General features: G+C 34.2%; 1 protein-coding gene across 6 annotated transcripts in view; it reads right to left on the bottom strand.

The window, feature by feature from the left end:
- Positions 1–19525, bottom strand: part of SMARCAD1 (SNF2 related chromatin remodeling ATPase with DExD box 1) — a 75267-nt gene that overhangs the window by 35354 nt on the left and 20388 nt on the right. For 3 of the 6 annotated variants that reach the window (XM_039845725.1, XM_039845726.1, XM_039845724.1), the window contains exons 5-6: positions 18507–18573; positions 7476–7579 (exon numbers count right to left, since the gene is read on the bottom strand). In XM_039845725.1, coding sequence (XP_039701659.1) covers positions 7476–7579; positions 18507–18573 — 171 coding nt within the window. The remainder of the gene's footprint in view (positions 1–7475; positions 7580–18506; positions 18574–19525) is intronic. The other 3 variants (XM_039845728.1, XM_039845729.1, XM_039845727.1) reach the window with 1 other exon arrangement.

Raw genomic sequence — 19525 nt, 5'->3', positions numbered from 1 at the left:
AGAAACTTATGTGAAACTAAATATATAAATTAAACATTAATCTAGGAATAATTGTGGCTGCTCATACATACAATCTCTTTCCTTTTTTCTGTCATCACTTGAAGAAACTGGTAAATATTCCATATTTAAGCAAAAAAAAAATATTCTTTGGGTTTGTGCCTAAGAAAAATGCTATATTTTAGTCAATCAAAAAGCAATCTACTTTGCTTAGATCTACACCACATGATATACGAAGAAGATAGAGGAAAATACAGTTCATACTTTCTCTTCTATCTCCTTTCTTATCCAACATCTAAATACTATTTTTTTCTTTCACTACCTAAGATAAAAATAACTAAATTGTGAGTGATACTTCTCTTGCACATAGGAATAGGATGAGGTTCCCATAAGACAAAGACAAATAAAATGCTATGGAAGTCTGGAGTAGAAAGAAGAAAACTGCAATGTGTTTTTGTAATAGTAATGGCCCATTTGGGCTGAAGCACAGAGACCATGGACAGGCTATCAGGCTGAAAAGGAAATCAGAGGTAATATTGCATAAGTCCTAGAGGGCTAAACTGAGGTCCTTATTCATTCACAAGCAGGATTTTGAGCAGAAGATAATAAAACACTAAGATTTGGAGAAATCACTTCAAAGCTCTCAAGAATTCAGACTGCCATCCACGCTTTACAGTTGAAGACACTGTAACTGAAGAACAAGTCTTTTGGAGGTTATAGATAGATAATAACCAGCTAAGATAGGAACAGAAACTTAGATATCTAATAGATAAAATTCAGAGACAGACAGCAGACTGGTGGTTGTTGCCAGGAGTTGGGGGGAGAAGAGAATGAGGAGAAATTGCTTAAAGGTATAGCATACTATTATGGGGTAATAGAAACATTTTAGAACTAGACAAGAATGGTAGTTGCACAACATTGTGAACACACTAAATGACGCTGAATTGCTAATTCTAAAATGGTTAATTTTATGCTATGTGAATTTTACCTCAATAAAAAAAGTTAAAATATTTACAAAACAGAAAATCTTTTAGGAATCAAATATTTGATAGCACAAATTAAACATTCAGTAGTGTTCTTATCACTTGCTATTTGCTCTTGGATCCCACACTTCTATGAGCTCTGTTAATCCAAGACTGAAAATACTTATGTGGTCCAACAGTTACACTAGAGATTTATAAACACCAGGTGATTTGGAAATGGGGCCAAATCTGTCTCTGTAGGTCTAGGGGTTATGAGTCAGTCCTGTAGTTATTTTTTTGGTTTCAGAATGCAGGGCTGGAACATACACATTTGGCACTGGCAGAAATCTCCTATTAGTTCCTTGACTCATGGAGTAGGGGCCGTTATTGTAGGAAACACCAAATCTACATCCCTAGAATTGCCCCTCTCAAGCAGCAGCAGCATTCCTGAAGGAACTGCAGAAATTTACACCACCATTCCATCCCAATGTAATGTGCTTCCTTGGCCTAGACAAAAGCTGAATGAGTCTTGGAAAGTTATTTTAGGTTAACATAAACAAACAGGTGATGACCCCAACTATAGCTGCTGTACCAGATGTGGTTATCTTTATTGTACTAGATCAATATAACTACACAGTTATCAAATCTGGCAGATGATTTTTCTTTCCAATCCCAATCCGAAAGGACAAACAGAAGCAATTTGCTTTCCTCTGGGCAGGTCAGTGATAGATACACCTTCACTGTCTTTAGGGCTACGGTAACTCTTCTGCTTTCCTTCATAATATAGTACTCAAGGCTTTGATAGTTTTGCACAGTCCACAGAATATCACTTTGTTCTTCTACACTGAAGACATCACATTGACTGGACTTGATAAGCAGGAAGAAGTGGCTGTTTTAGATGGCCTTAGTAAGATACATACATACATGTCAGAGTGGGAAATAACCACCTTCATATTCTGAGGCCCACCACTTGCAAGATTTTTGGGGGGTTCAATAGGGATCATGTTGCAAATTAAATTTTTAGTAGAGAAAAAAGACAAATGGTTGCACATTGCCTGACTCTAAAAGAGGTACAACACTTGGTTGCCCTATTTGGATGTTGGAGGTAAGGTATACTTCATTAGGGTGTGCGCTGCTCTACTGTTTACGAAGTAGCCCTTAAGACTGACAGTTATGAATGGGGCCCCAGTTGAGAAGGCTCTGTAGTAGGTTCAGAGAGTAGTATAAGGTGCTCTGTTGCTTGGGCTTCATGACAAGCAAACAGATGCAATGATTCTCAAAGAATCTATGGCTAATAAGGAAGCTGTATCAAGTCTCTGGCAAGCCCCAATAGGAAAATCACAGCACAGACCCAAGGTCAAGTCTGCTTCTGCTGAAGCAAGGTCAAGTCTGCTTCTGCTGACAACTACAGTCTGTTCTGCTATGACTTGACATATGCATTTCCAAAATTACTGTGCTGTGCAGTCATGAAAATAAAAACTACAGTGTTGAAAACAATCCAGTCAGAGGTACAATATTAAAAAATTTCATCAATTACACATTGGAAAAAGAGAAAGGGACCTTTTAAAAAAGGGCAGCACAATTTTACACATATTAAATGGTAAGACATACATTAATACTACAATAAATATGACACAATAACTATGAACTGAAGTTTGCTTGGGGATGTTTGCATTGGAAGGGTTGCAGCTTGTGAGTTACTAGGAAGTGGCAGAAGGAGAGTTATCTGAAAATGAACAGAAAGCTGTAATACCAGCTATAGAGGGCATCTATCGCTCGTTGTACTTTTGTTATCTTCGCCATACTGGGTGAAACTATAAATGATAAATTAAAAAATAAACAAATACATAAAACAAATAAATTTCTGTTGCTTTGCTAGCCCCCTCTTTTCATATTAAAATTGCCTGTATGGTTCCCAATTCAAATGGATGCCATGCAAGACTCTCCTACTACATTAAGTAGTAAACCATTATTTTCAAACCAGTACATGTTTTCAATAACATTTAAAACAACTGATAATTTGCTGTGTTACGCTGTCACTGTGGAGGTTTTTAGTTTTCATTGTCGTCTTCATCACCTCTTGCACCTATATGGCCATTAGCAGCAACCTGTTTCAAGTCTTCTATGGCTAAATAAGGATAGGACTCTAGAAACTCTTCAACATCTTCATTTTCTAACTCCTCAAATCCAACCTGTTTTCTTAAATCAACACAGCTTGTTTTGAATTTTAAACATTTCTCTGAAGTACCTGAAGCTAATATAAAATAACGCTGAATGTCAACTCTAATTTAAAAATAAAGAATAAAAAAAAATTCTCTGAAGGATCAAATCACAAATCAAGGAGAATTTTCCACCACACGTAACCTAACACTTGTTGTATCACTACAGGCTTCTACAATAGTAGCATGGCCATTCTGATGTTAAATATCTTCCAACATTCCATAACCATATCCACATGCTCACCTTGAATACTAGCAATTAGCAACTTAAATGTTCACTTTAAATAGTAAGCCATAAATGTTATCACTTTTATCAAGGGGCTCTTTCAGAGAGGTGGTTTTTGGAGGCAAAAAGGAAAAAAAAGAAAAAACATTTGGGGTGAGTTCAGCTTTTATAGAGATAAGCTTAATACATTATAAGAATTTTAAAAGCTAAGTTTTTTCATTTGAGTTTTGTTTTTGTAATAATCCTCTGTAACAGAAAAAAAATTAAATAAAAATATCAATGCAGATTTGGACAGTCAATTCATATTTGCTATACTGTTGTGAACTCTAAAGCTGACTTTAACTATTTCTTTTAAAAGGCTCAGTTTGGTAAGTGATAAACTACTACTGATTGTAGTTTCAAGTCTCTACAAGGCACTGATACTGAACAATACAGTAATGCCTTAAATCCTAAAGTATGTTTTCTCTTTCGGATGTGGGTCCTTTGAGGTACGCATTCATAACAGATACCTGTTTCATCAAAATTGAGAATTTAATTCAATGTGTAGCTGCCTTTCTTCAGTTTACTTTTGTATCACCACTGGAAAATTATTTTGCAGTTTTCCCAACTGTGTGCATGGCTTTGTGTAACAGTTGATGGCTTATAAGTTTGTCAAAACCACTAAAGCAACCACTACTGTCACTAAAAGGAGCTACTTCTGCAGGATACAGTGATTTCCATTTATATACATTCCCTTTGTATATAAAGATCCATGCGTAAAAGGTTGTTCTTGATTTTTTCACTCTTTGGTCTTTAATCCAAATGCTCAACAACTTTCCCTTTTCTTCTATTTCTTTATACTTTTCTTACTGACTTGACAGCATTTGAAGGTGGTCCAGCCACGTACTTTTATTTTTGTGACAATGTAGATTCCTTTATGCCTATTGCTCAAAATATACTCAAAATCACATTTTCATTTCTTCCAAACGTTTGTTTCAAGCTTCTCCTCAATACTTAAAACTTTCCTTTTGCATGCACCAGAATGCTTAGACATGTTTAGGATGTTGAGTGAGTGAGCACCTTTCTAAAACAGCAAAGTTCACAAACATGAAAGAACAGTAAAACAACTCTGTGGAATAACAAACATGGTGAAATGAGGCAGCCAGTAGATGTTCTGAGGTGTGTGTGTTTTATGTATCTTATGTGGTATAATTCAGCTAGGTACAGTTTTCTGTGTTCATCTAGTATTTGTCATAGACAAAACTACACATAGACAATGCAAAACTCAGGTTATACTCAAACTGTTCTTACATATTTACTACATTGAAACAATTCACATTTTTAAAACTGAACGGGCTGATCTCTTTTTATGAAACAATTGTTGGTTTGATAAGGGGTCCTGATAGGAGCAGGATGGTTGACCATGGAACATCAAGTGACCATGAGACTTGAGCTGTTATGTGATCTGAGTATCTGATCCACCAAGCCTAAAACTGAGCACGAGCAGCAGCAAGTGGAAATGGTGTATTTGAGACTGGACTTGAGCAGGTTCAGAAGGTACAAGTAAGTTGCAGCACAAATAGTATGGTATAAATAATTCTCAGACTCCCATGGTACTTACTTCTGCTTTACTGCTGCGTCTCCTTCAACTAGTATCTAAGGCACTTTGGGGAATTCTTCATGATTAGATAAAGTGAGGGGAAAATTTTGAACACTGTTCACATAATTGTGAGAAGCTGAAAGTGAACGGCTGCTATAATATAATACCATTTAAGAGAGTAACCCTGTGCACAACTTGTTGTACATCTTGCTGTCTATTTTGTATAGAAAGAGAGAGCCAGAGGTATAGATCAATGTTATATTATGGATAGTAGCTAAGGAGAACACAAGTGCTAGATCACTGACCAGAAGTCTAGGGAAGAGGTGCATTGTTGAACTTCTCAGTTTTTCTGAGAACAGAATATAAGGATAACAGTGTTCCATGTGAATGTTCAGCAAAGGGCATTTATTGTAGAGTTTTTTAATAACTAGGTAGACAAGAAGATCTATTCTGTGAACACCACTAAGATCATAGCCACTTGGATGCTTGCTCAATAGGTCTATACACAAATGACCTTTGCAACAGGGATTGAGGCTGTACATAGAGATCAACAAGACTTTTCCATACCATGATTTATATGGCTATTGCTACTACTGAGTTCTCAACATGAGCAGAGGCCTATAATGAGTACCCATAACAGCACCATTCCTTGAGAGATTCAGCCAACTGTCCAGTAGGAAGTTGATTACTTTGGATCCCTTTCTTCATGGAAGATACTACAACAGAAACTTGCTCTAAGTATGAAGTTACCTTCCCTATCCACCTCCTTCTTCCTAAACCGAATGAGCTGAATTGTCCCTCCAAAATTCATGTCCCCAGTACCTCAGAATGTGATCTATTTGGAGATAGGATCTTTACAAGGTAATCAAGTAAAAATAAGTTCATTAGGATGAGCTCCTTATCTAATGACTGGTATCCTTGAAAGGGGAAGTTTGGAGAAAGATATGCACATAGGGAGCACACAATGCAAAGATGAGATAAAGGTCTATAAACCAAGAAACGCGAAAGTTGTCAGCAAACCACCAGAATAAAGGGACTAAGAAGTACAAATTAGTAGCTACAAAACAGTTGTGGGGATGAAGAGTACAGCACAGGGAATATAGTCAATATTACTGTAACAGCTGTGTGTAGTGCCAGATGGGTGCTAGAATAAGCAGGGGAATCGCTTTATAAATTACATAAATGTCTAACCATTGGATTGTAAACCTAAAAACAAACAAACAAAAAACAACCCAACAGAATCCAGAAGAGAGGAATGCAACAAGCCTCAGAAAGAACCAACCCTTCTGACACCTTTATCTTGGACTTCTAGCATCCAGAATTGTGAAATAATATATTTCTGCTATTTAAGCCACCCAGTTTGCGGTACTTTGTTATGGCAGCCCTAGGAACCCTGATTCACATTCACAGTACACTGTGATATAACAATGTTTCTGACCAGGGAGCTAATTTTGCTGGAAGAAAAGTACATAAATGGATTCATGCCCAAGGAGTCCACTAGTTTTAACATATGCTTCAACAATGAGAAGCAGCTGACTTACAGACAGTAATATCACTTAGTGAAAGTTAGCATGGGAATTTGTAACACCCTGATATGTCGTTCAACAGGATGTATAAGCAAGGCAAATGTTCTGAATCAGCAATCTACATGATGTTATTTCTCCCATAGCCATTACGCATAGGTTTGTAAACTAAAATGTGGGCCTAGACTCTCATACCAGGGGTCCCTAGCATCGCCGCCTCAGCTCCACCTCAGATCATCAGGCATTAGATTCTCATTAGAGTACCGGTCCCTGGTGCCAAAAAGTTTGGGGACCACTGCAGTAAATCACAGGCAAAAAAAGAGGTTACTGTATTAGTTGCGGTGATTTTTTTGACTTGGATTACCAAGAAGAAATTGTGTTGTCAAAATGCAGAGACAGGAAGGACTAATGTCTGGATTTACTGGGAGGCCTCTTAGTAGTCCTATTCATAAAGCAAAAAATCAATAGAAAACTAGAGTAACTCAATAAAAATATAACAACTATTATTTTTAGATAACCAGTTAAATATCAAAGGAGCCATCTAGAAGAGTAATAAGTAGTTGCCATTGGAGAGGAGGAAATGGTGCTGGTGGTGGTAACAGGTGTTTTTCATAAATACTGAATAACCATATGTAAGTGTGGTTTTTCATAAATACTGAATAACCATATGCAAGTATGTAACTTTCATTAAAATTTTTAATTTTAAAGTATATTTAAAAATGTATTTATATACCACTAAAATATTTTTTAAAGTTAATTTTATAACTCAGAAAAAAAGCAATTAATACCACATACATTTCTTTAAAAAAGCAAAAACAGTCACAAATGAAACACAAACACAGAGTTTTTGACTTGTGAGACAAAAGAAAGAAAATTCAGTTAGGTAGATTTTCAGGTCTGATATCCACGCACTCAACAAATTCTGTGCTTAAGCAGCTAATTTTTTACTGCGATTCAAATGTAACTTACATGATCTAGTCTTTTCTTTTTTATGGACTGATCATCATTAAATTCATCTTCCTCATATGGCTCTGAAGAAGAAGATAATTTTCTTTTCCTGGGTCCGCCACCTTCTAAAACAGAGAAGGACAAAGTTTGCATAGATATTGTAAGTATCCTTAATGCAAAAAAAAAGCAAAAATGTTATTGTAATGACTACATTTGCAGACAGTTCTCTTGACAACAGCCCCAATATTATTTCTTCTACATACCATGTGTACTCAATAAATGTCAACAGAATGGAAGGAAAAATAAACAGACTCTTTGGTCCTTCAAAAGTAGAAATCACTGTAATAAGGTATTTGTAAACCATCACATTTAATGCTAAAATTGTGCATCACTAAATTCATGAGCAGTTCTTCAGAGCAATAATGAGAGGAAAGGTTTCTCCCCAGTAACTGAGGGGTCAGCGGTGAGAAGAAGTTGAGTCTCATCAGTGTAGCTTATCTGAATAGCATCAATGACACCTATAATTGTCTACTATATCCAGGCTTTGCAGAAGGCTTTTATAAACTGCTGTTTCATTTCCTTCCCAAAACAAAACCACAAAGCAAGTAATATTCTCATTTAGCAAACGAGGAACTAAAATATAGGTAGTTCAAGTAAATAATGCTCTTAATCTAGCAGGAGAGCCTAACAGTAACAGGAAATTTGCATATTCTGCCAAGACTGAAAGAGCAACAAACTCCGTCTACATGTTTTCAAAAACTTATGTTACATATTTATCCTTTGTATATATTTACCTATTTCTTAAGTACTTTTGCTTTCAGAGAGCAAATTCCTTAGACATATTGTGCTAATATGAAAATATCTGCTAAAGCTGACAAAGGTTTAAGATTTCAGTATAAATTTTATCAGTATTCTATGCAGTTAGAAATAAAAGTTATAGAAATACAATATTCAAAATACAAACATGACAGCTTTTAAGATGCAAGCTGAAAATTTCATGTAATAACAAAATAATTGAATGCCACTAGCATTAATGTTAGTATGCTTACATTTTTTTCTCTCAATTTATTTCATAAAATAAATGCATATTTATGCATATGCCAAATAATTTCTGGCAACTAGTTTAAGAAAGGGGAACAATAACCACCTCATCAACATTCATGTATTTGCTAGGGTTATGTGAGCACTGTTAGTAATATTCTAAGTCTGGAAAAAAGCTTCAAACTAGATGATTTATGCCATGTCACCTAGTCATGTTTCTTTCCTAAAAGAGCAAGAGCTTTGTTTTATCAATGAAGAAATTCTTCAGCCTTAAATATGTTTATACAACTTTTTTGGGGTTGTTAACATTAATGACACCAAATCTTTACATATATATAAAATATCTAAAGGCAAAAATTTGCAATTCAATGTGGGAGAAAACTATAATTTTAGTACAAAAGGTTATGTAAGCACACAATGCTTACTTACTATCTCTAAATCTATTCATAATTATTAATGAAAATTTTTCTATATATCTAAAGGAAAATTATTATTCTACACTAAATATCACTTCCAAATTAAGTGTCTCATCTTTTACTGGGGGCATCCATCATCACTTTCGAGGCAACAAAATAGAGATGTACCCCATTTTCCAGGTAAATGTAAATGTCATGTAAATTCAATATTTAAAAATAAAACGTGAAACTGCAGAAGGAAAATATGGACAAAAGGCAGTTTAACAACAACAACAACAAAGATGCTCAACTTAATAATAAAAGATAGGTAAAATAAATTAACAATAAAATACTTTTTTTTTCATCCTAAGATTAAAAATGGTAAATGAACCATGGGCAAATAGGCACTTTGAACACTAAGAATTATAATAGCCTTTCTGGAAGGCAATCTAAATAGCACCTCTCAGAATTTTAGGTGTATATATCTTTTAGTCTAATTCCTTTTCTAGGAATTTATTCCACAGAATTGATGGAAATGTTTACTTAATGTTTCACTTATTCCTACACATGTAGAGAAGTGGAAAAATAATACCTAGGGAGAGTACGACAACATCAATATTCATATTTTTACCTTTTAAAATAGAGTAAAAACTTTGGATATTATTATTTTTTTTAATTTAGGGTTCATAAACTTCCAGAAAGCAATGCCTAAAAGATACCCTTACTGTTTAATATGCAACATTATATTTTCTGCAGAAGATCAATTTGTGGTAAAACCAATGTCCAACATCATGATTTATGTAACTGTCTCTTACAGGTATTTAAAAAGGCCTTTTGTTGAAAAGTGTCCTAATATACCCAAAATTGTTTTCTGTCTTAATGTATTATAGTTTGAAAGTTATCTTACCTTGGTGAGACAAAGCCACCATTCTATACATTACCTCAAAAGTGTACAGTACTAAAGGTGAAGAGGACTGATAACTTTCCGATCCATTCCAAGATAGACCATGAAAGTTTACTTAAAAAACAAGAAAACCCTCAGTTTTTCTTTCCTTGTAACTTGCCACTTGACATTTTTTTTAAAAAAAGAAATAGTATAGTACAGAAGTATAGTATAGAATGAGAAGTATAGAATGAGAAGAAAAAAAATCAGTTGAAGTTCAAATTTAATGAGGATTGTAAACTCCATGAGGCCAAAGGCTTTGCCCATTTTGTTTCCTTATGCATCCTCATACCTAAAATAGCATCTGGCACCTAGTAGTAAGTGTACAATAAATATCTGTTAAGCTAATGAGTAAGATGAATTGTTCGAGAAAAAAAAGATTAGACACAACTGTCGAATAAATTTATTCTACAAATTTTTCAATGTAAAGACTACGGAATATTGAGATAATTATGAGAATGAAAAAGAATACGTAAAATTTCCCACACCATTTTGCAACTCAACAAATGTTTATTAAGACTACAATCTTTTAGGAACTTTTACAATTAGTACTAAGAATATGATAATGAGGAAGACAGTTAACCATTTCCTATATCATTCTCTATCATTAAATGGCCTTTAAGAACAAGTAGCTACTAACATTTGCTATGTACATACTATGTGCTACATACTACAGTAAGAAATTCACACTGACTATCAATTCTTCACAACAACCTATGAGTTCAGTACCATTATTATACTGTTTTAGTGCTAAAGAAACAGAGGGCACAGAAGCGTTAGGCAACACTGCCCAAGGTCACACTGCTAATAAGTGGGAAAAAAGGAAGAATTTTAACATTCTGTGTAGGCAGCCCCACACAACACAATACTGTCTCCTTGCTCGTATTAAAGATTTAAAGTATTTCCTATGGATGAAATAATATCAACTTTGGAATCTACTCCAATACAGGGATGACAGGGCTATGAGAACACACATATTTTCTATTTTTGTATATTGCAGGTTTCAAAAAAGGTTAAAAAGCTAAAAAACATCCACTCAGGGAAATGGGCATTTATTCACATGCTGTTAATGAAAGAATAAATTGACACAACCTTTAAAAAAGTAACACAGAAATACCTATTAAAATTTAAAATGTGCATGCCCTTTGATTCAGCATCCTAATTTGAAATTTAGCCTACAGATATAATGACATAAACATTTACTTCTAAGGCTACTTTAGTACTATAATAACAAAATAATGGAAAACATAAATGCTAATTAGTAGAGAAACAGTTAATAAACTAATCCTATGGGTAGTCCAGAGAAATATTATGAAGCCATTTTTTTAAATGGATATATTGTACTGATGACTTATCCATGATAAATCATGAAATGACTATTTTAAATGCAAACCAGGAGTGACATCAGCATCATGGCAAACTGAGAAAAACCTCTTGGTCTGTCTTCCTGAAGTTACAAGTTGGACAACTATAATTCAACAAAGGATTTCCTGTTCAACCATGTCAGAAAGATTTACACATTGAGATATCTGAAGGTGGGCATATTGGGAGAGCAGGGGAGGCAGGACAGGCAAAAGGACAAAGATGAGAACCACAGATGCAGTCAAGCACTCGCTGCAGCCAGAGGGAACACAGTAGTAGTGGAGGGTCATGTTGCAACCCCATATACAGTAGACAGAGGGACAGAGGCAGCATTCTGGCCTGCATGGCTGGTACACATTGAAGCTGAGCCCAGGAATGGAGCAGAGAAACAATATAGAGGCTGGTGCCTGCTGTGGAACAGCTGCCATGACTAGGAAAAAAAAAAGGCACAGATGCACAAATCTACACCCCCCTGCCACCCTCCCATAGCCCAATGGCTCCTAGCAGACTGGCAGCAATGGAGGCATGTCATGAAAGGGCAGAAGCAACATTCCAGCTGAAGTGGCCTGTACTCTCTATGGCTAAACCCAGTAGGAAAAACAAAGCCAAAGGTGCACAAATCTGCTTCCCCGCTGTCCCCCATTCCCCACTCCTCCCCCACCAATCATGGCTGAACCTGGTAGAGGCAGATGGGATACCTCAGATAACAATAGGCCAGTGGCTTCTGGTTACAGGAAAGCAGCATTGAGAACTCAAGGCCCAGAGCCCTATCACCCACTGCACACCACTATGGGAGTGGTGCCCTGAAGACCGAGGTGACTCAGTCATAAAGGGGAAACCCATCTTCTCAGAGAATATAGGGCATTTTCCACAAGAAGGGAGACATCACCCCACAGAGATACTGGAACTCCCAGCAGTGCAGGTAAGAGAAAACAAAAACTTGCTCTATACCACCATCTACTGGAAAACAAAAGAAAGCCCTCTACTTATCAACTTGCTAAATGATTAAAAGCAACAAGTACTTTAAAAAGATTTCAGTTCCTCAAATGCCCAAATAGAGAAATAATCCATCAAGCACTATGAACAACCAAGGTAACAAGGTAATTCAGAAAGAAAATGAAAAATCTCCGGAAAATAAACTCAAAGACATGGAATACTGTGATTTAAATGACAGAGAATTTAATATTCATAATTTAATAGTTATAAAAAAACTCAATGAGATACAAGAAAACTCAGAATGGCAGTTCAGTGAGCTCAAGAATAAAATCAACAAACAAAAGGAGTACTGTACTACAGAGGTTGAATCTATAAAAAAGACCAAACAGAAATTCTGGAGCTGAATAACTCAATAAACAAGATGAAGAATATGAGAGCTTAGCAAATAGAATAGACCAGATGGAGGAAAGAATTAGTGATCTATGAAGATAGAAATGTAGAAATTACTCAGGTGAAAGAAAATAATTGAGAGTTTAAAAAAAAAAAATGAAAGAGTTCTATGAGAACTATCTGACTCCATTAGAAAGAACAATACTAATATAATAAATATACCCAAAGAAGAGAGAGAAAGAAGGAAACAGAGAATCTGTTTGAATAACAGATGAGAACTTGACAAACCTATGTAAAGAGCTGGACCTTTGAAACCAAGAAGCAAACAAAATACTTAATTATTTCAATGTAGAAAGGACCTTCTCCAAGGCACATTATATTAAAGCTGTTCAAAGTTAATGACAAAGAATTCTCAAGGAAGCAAGGGAAAAGAAGACTGTAACATATAAATAAAACTCATTAGATTATCATCAAATTTTTTCAGCAGAAACTCTACAAGCTATGAGAGTGTGGAACCAAATATTCAAAATATTGATAGGAGGAATTATCAGCCAAGAATAATATATCCAGGAAAATCATCCTCTAGATATGAAGAATAAAGGCTTTTCCAGACAAACAAAAGCTGTGGGAATTTAGTATAAGACCTCTATTACAAGAAATGTTTAAATGAGCTCTTCAATCTGAAACAAAGACAAAAGAATACAAAACTGTAAGATGACGACAGATAAAGAGGAGCAGAAACTGCAACTCTTATTCAAAGTAGGGTATTAAACACTTTCCTATAACATAAGGTTAAGGGAGTAAAAGCTTTAAGGAAAAAAAAAAAAGACTATAGCTTCCACAATTTGGAAATGAACACAAGATAAACAGGGATAATTTGTGACAACAAAAACATAAGAGGGGAGAGAGAAAAGGACTGAACTTGTAAAAGTGAAGGAACATAAGATACAATCAGAAGAAAAAGGACTATTGAATGTATAAAACTTTTCTGCAAAGAAAAATTTTTTTTTTTGCATAAACCCAATGGTAACCATGAAACAAAAATCTATAACTGTGACATGTAACGAAAAAGAAATGGAGGGAAAAAATCATAGAATACCACCAAACTAAAATAGCAGACAAAAACACATGGGAAAAAGAAAAAATGAAGACACAGAGCAACCAGAAAACAAAAGATAATATAGTTATAGGAAGTCCCCATAAATCAATAATCACCCGAAATGTAATGGACTGAATTCACCAATTAAAAGACATAGAGTACTACAGCCATGCCACCCTGAACGATCTCGATCTCGTCTGACCTTGGAAGCTAAGCAGGGTCAGGCCTGGTTAGTACTTGGATAGGAGAATACCTAGGAATATCAGATGCCATAGGCGTTAAAAAAATTAATTAATAAAATAAAAGACATAGAGTAGCAGGATGGATTAAAAAACAAGACACAATTATGTTGCCTTCAGAAGACCCATATCAACTACAAAGACAAACACCCAAAGAGAAGGGGTGAAAGACTGTATTCCAATCAAATGGCAACCAGAAAAAGCAGTGTAGCTGTACTTATATCTGACAAAATAGATTTCAAGATAAAAAAGGTAACAAGAAACAAAGATGGACATTTTATAATGATAAAAGAAACAAAACATCAAGAAGACTAACACATCGATATCTATGTACCCAAACAGGGATCATCAAAATATATAAAACGATTATTAATAGATCTAAAGGGAGAAAATCACAAAAATACAATTATAGTAGGAGATCTAACTACCCCATTGGTGGCAATGGATCATCCATTCAGAAAATCAATAAAAAAAATAGTAGCCTTAAAAAATATATATATACTAGCCTTAAGTGACACTTCAGACCAAATGGACATAATCGGTATTTACAGAGCTTTCCATCCTCAAACTACAGAATATACATTCTTCTCTAGTGCACATGAAACATTCTCAAGGATAAACCATACGTTAGGGCAAAAAACTAGTCTTAATAAATTTAAGATTGGAATCACATCAAGCATATTCTGACTACAATGGTATGAAACTGGAAATTAACTGCAAAAAGCAAGCTGGAAAACTACATATATGGAGATTAAACAACATGCTATACTGAAGAACTACTGAATCAAAGAAGAAATAAAAGAAGAGATCAAAAGATACATAGAGATAAATGAGAATGACAATATGACATGCTAAAATCTGCAAGATTTAGCAAAAGCCATGCTAACAGGGAAGTTCATGGAATTATATAACTACCTCAAGAAACAAGAAAAATCTCAAATAAACCACCTACCATTTCGACTTAAAGAATTTGAAAAAGAAGGACAAATGAAGCCCAAAGTCAGCAGGAGAAAGGAAATAATCAAAATTAGAGCAAAATTAAATGAAATAGAGAACAAAAGACAACTGAAAAAAATTAATGAAACAAAGAGCTGGTTCGTTTAAAATATGAATAAAATCCACAAAACTCTAGCTAGCCTAATGAAAAAAGAGAAAAGGCTCAAATAAATAAAATCAGAAATGAAAGAGAAGTTTCAATAGAATCTACAGAAATTAAGGATTATACAAGAATACGAAAAAAAAAAAATACCATGAAAGGCTATACAACACCAAATTTGATAACCTAGGAGTAATGAACAAATTCTTAGAAATACATAACCTTTCTAGATTGAACCATGAAAACTGGAAACCCTAACTAGATGAATTGACTGTAAGAAAATTAAAAGTCATCAAAAACCTCCCCGAAAACAAAAGGATCAGATGGCTTCACTAGTGAATTCTACCAGCTATTCTAAGAAGATTTAATACCTATCCTTCTCAAACTCTTCTGGACTTGTTTTATGAGCCCAGCATTATTACCCTGATACCAAGACCTGGCAAGGACAATACAAAAATAAAATTATATGTCAATATCTCTAATGAACACAGATGCAAAAACAATAAACAATACTAGCAACTCGAATACAACAGTACGTTAAAAAGATAATACATCACAAATAAGTCGGGTTCACTCCAGGGATGCAAGGATGGTTCAACATCCACAAATCAATCAATGTGATACACCACATTAACAAAATAAAAGATAAAAGTCAAATGCTCATATCAATAGATGCAGAAAAAGTGTTCGACAAGATACAACATCCATTTATGATTAAAACACTCAAAATGGGTAGAGAAGGAAAGTACCTCAACAGAATAAAGGCCATGTATGACAAACCCTCAGCTAATATCATACTCAACAGTGATAACCTGAAAGCTTTTCCTCTAAGGTGAAGAACAAGACAAGGATGCCCAATTTCACCACTGTTACTCAACATAGTACAGAAGTCCTAGCCAGAACAATCAGGCAAGAGAAAAAAATAAAAGACATCCAAATTGGAAACAAAGAAGCAAAACTGTCACTTTCTACAGATAACATGATTCTTAAAGACTGCACCAAATGACTATTAGAAACAATAAAGACATATAGTAAAGTTGCAGGATACAAAATCAATGTAAAAAATCCACTGTGTTCCTATACACTAAGAATAAAATATCAGAAAAAGAAATGAAGGAACTATATACTGAAAACTACAAGACCTTGAAAGAAACTGAAGACACAAAGAAATGGAAAGCTATTCCGTGTTCATGGATGAGAAGAATCAACATAGTTAAAATGGCCATATTACGTAAAGTAATATACAGATTTAATGCAATCCCCATCAAAATCCCAATGGTATTTTTTGAAGACATAGAATAAAAAATGATCAAATTTGTATGGAATTACTAAAGACACCAAACAGCCAAAGCAATCCAGAGAAAAAAGGACAAAGCCAGAAATATCACACTTTCTGACTTCAAATTATACTACAAAGCCACAAAAATTAAAACAGTATGGTACTGGCAGAAAAACAGACACACAAATCAATGGAACAGAACTGAGAGCCCAGAAATATACCCACAGATACATGGGCAACTAATTTTTGACAAAGGTGCCAAACATATATATGAAGAAAGGAAAGCCTCTTCAATAAATGGTGGAAAAACTGGGAAACCACATGCAAAAGAATTAAACTAGATTTCTATCAAACAACATACATAAAAATTAACTTGAAATGGATTAAAGACTTAAATATAAGATCTGAAAAAATAAAATACATAGGAGAAAACATAGGTACTAAACTTATGGACTTTGATCTCAGAGAGGTTTTTGTGAACTTGGCAAAAGTGAAAGTAAAAGGAAAAATAAATAAGACTGCATCAAACTAAAAATCTTCTGCACAGCAAGAGAAATCATCAACGAAATAAAAAGACAACCAACCAAATGGGAGAAGATATCTGCAAAAAATATCTTCGATAAGGGGCTAATATCCAAAATATGTAAAGAATTCGTAGAACTCAACAAAAGACAAACAATCCAATTAAAAAATGGGCGGACAAAGTGAACAGACATTTCTCCCAAGAAGCCATATAAATGACCAATAGATATATGTAAATGTAAGTCCAAATTCACTAGCTATAAGGGAAATGCACGTCAAATACAAAATGAGATACCACTTCACACCTGTTAGAATGGCTATTATGAGTAAGACCAGAAATGACAAGTGCTGGAGAGGATGTGGAGAAAAAGAAACTCTCGTACATTGCTAGTAGAATGTAAGCTGATATAGTCATTAAGGAAAATAATATGGAGATTCCTCAACAAAATTAAGAACAGAATAACCATATGACCCAGAAATCCCTCTTCTGGGTATCTACCCCTCAAACTTGAAAACATTTACTTGTAAAGACACATGTACCCCTATGTTCACTGCAGCATTATTCATGGTAGCCAAAACGTGGAAAAACCCAAGTGTATTTCAACGGATAACTGGATAAAGAAGATGTGGTACTTATACACAGTGGAATACTACTGAGCCATAAAAATGAAATATTGCCATTTGCAACAACATGGATGGATCTCGAGAGTATCATGCTAAGTGAAGTGAGTCAGGTGGAAAAGGGTAAGAACCATATGATTTCACTCATATGGGGAAAAGAATGAAATAAACAAATTCATAGACATAAACAACAGTATGGCAGTTACCAGAGGGTAAAGGGAGTCAAATATATGGTGAGGGAAGGAGACTAGACTTTGAGTGGTGAGCACATAATGCAGTATAGAATATAGATGATGTCTTATAGAACTGAACACTTGAAACTTACATAATGTTATTAACCAGTGTTACACAAATAAATTTAACTTTAAAAAATGCAAACCAACAGTATAATTACATTTCATAACCTAGCGTGTATGTGTTGTATAATGGTATGTAGAAGTATAGGAAAAATTGAGAATGATACAAAACAAATTTAACAGTGGTTAATAGAGTATGGGTTTGCTTTCATTCTTTAAATACTTTTTTGGGTAATGGGATTACAGGTTATTTTTACTTGTTTGGTATGTACAAATTTAAAAAAGTCAAGACAGCATTTACTAAAAAAAGTTGTGTTTTTACACTGCAAGCTCCTTCAAATGCACTTATTTTGTATCCCAAGCCTGGAAGATAGTATAAATATTTACTAAAGGAAGGAATGCTGATTACCAGCTAGGACTTTCCACAAGACATTATGTTCCTACTGACTCAGATTTGTAGACCTGTAAATAAAACCACAATGCAATTAGGAAAGACATTTAAGAAAAAAAATATACCTTCCAAAGTTTCACTGTTTTAAGATTTGATCTGTAGAAAACAAGCAAAATTACCATTAAAAGCTGTCCCCTTCCTTTTTGGAGGAAAAAAAATCAACACAGAAAACTGGTTCCCAAATAGCTTTATGACCTCAGGTAAGCCACTTAACCTTCATAAGATTCAGTTTCTTTGACTAAAAAAACTGAAATTATTAATACCTCGTAAGGTTCCTATAAGAATTCACGAAGGTACTTGGTAAATTGTAGAGCAATATTAAAAATGAGAAGTTATTATATAACTAATAAATCAACATGGCTTAAAACTAAATCAGGCGTACCTGCATCACCAAACATCAGCAACGCAGCAGCAATTGCCCCATCCATCGTGCTGGTTGATTCAATCAACTAACAGAATGAAAAAAGATTAATGTTTTAAAAATAACACTTTAAGATTTCACAAAGTTATCAAAATATTAAAGAACAAATATATTAAATATATATAAGATGGGAAAGTATGTATGTCATAGTTTAAGTTCATTAAGTCCTATGATAAGTTTTCAGAAAACCTGGTTTATCTAAAAGTCTACACTTATGTAAGCATCTTAACACGTTATCAAATTTACTCATCACTATAAAGAAAAAAATATCTTTATAATTTTAAAATGACTTAAAAAAAGTCAAATATATGCAGTATATTCTAGGTTTTTGCTACTTTAATTACAAGGTTGTACACTGAAGCCTTAAAAACTTCCTACTTCCGTGTCCAGGCACTGAGGGGAGTAGGAAGGGAGAGAGGGGGACTGATATAGACATTTACATTATTCCTTTTTTATTGACATTTAGCAGTGGACACTGGCATACCATAATATTGCAGTCATTTTTAAAAACTTAATATTCCTAAAATGAGTGGGATAAAGCAAACTGAATTGCTTCAATTTGTTCAAGAACATATTCATATTACATAATTAACATTTTCAATACGTTTTTTATACTAGTCTTTAATACTCTGGAATTCAGAAGAAACTAAACATACCATATTTTTCTTTTGCTAAAGTTTCCTATATTTCCAATGAGTTACTAGTTTTAAAAACATCTTATTTTTTAAAATAGGTTATTTTTGTATTAAATAGGCAAATCAGAGTGCTCTCTTCTATAGTAGTTTTCCTTCTACTCTAGTTTTCTTGGAACATTATAGATATTCTGTAAGCCCTTCTTCCTTTTCAAAACAACTAAAGCATATTCTTAACACGTCTAAGACACTAAATTTGTAATTTATAACTACTCAAATTCTTTCATGTGGGTCTAAAAGCCTCTGTAAAGTAATTTATAAATGTCACCTTTAATGTCTTGAAATGAT

Source organism: Pteropus medius, unplaced genomic scaffold (assembly GCF_902729225.1).
Source record: "Pteropus medius unplaced genomic scaffold, Ma_sr-lr_union100, whole genome shotgun sequence".
Taxonomy (NCBI): domain Eukaryota; kingdom Metazoa; phylum Chordata; class Mammalia; order Chiroptera; family Pteropodidae; genus Pteropus; species Pteropus medius.
Note: the sequence above shows the minus strand (reverse complement) of the source record. Positions and strands in the feature narration are given on the sequence as shown.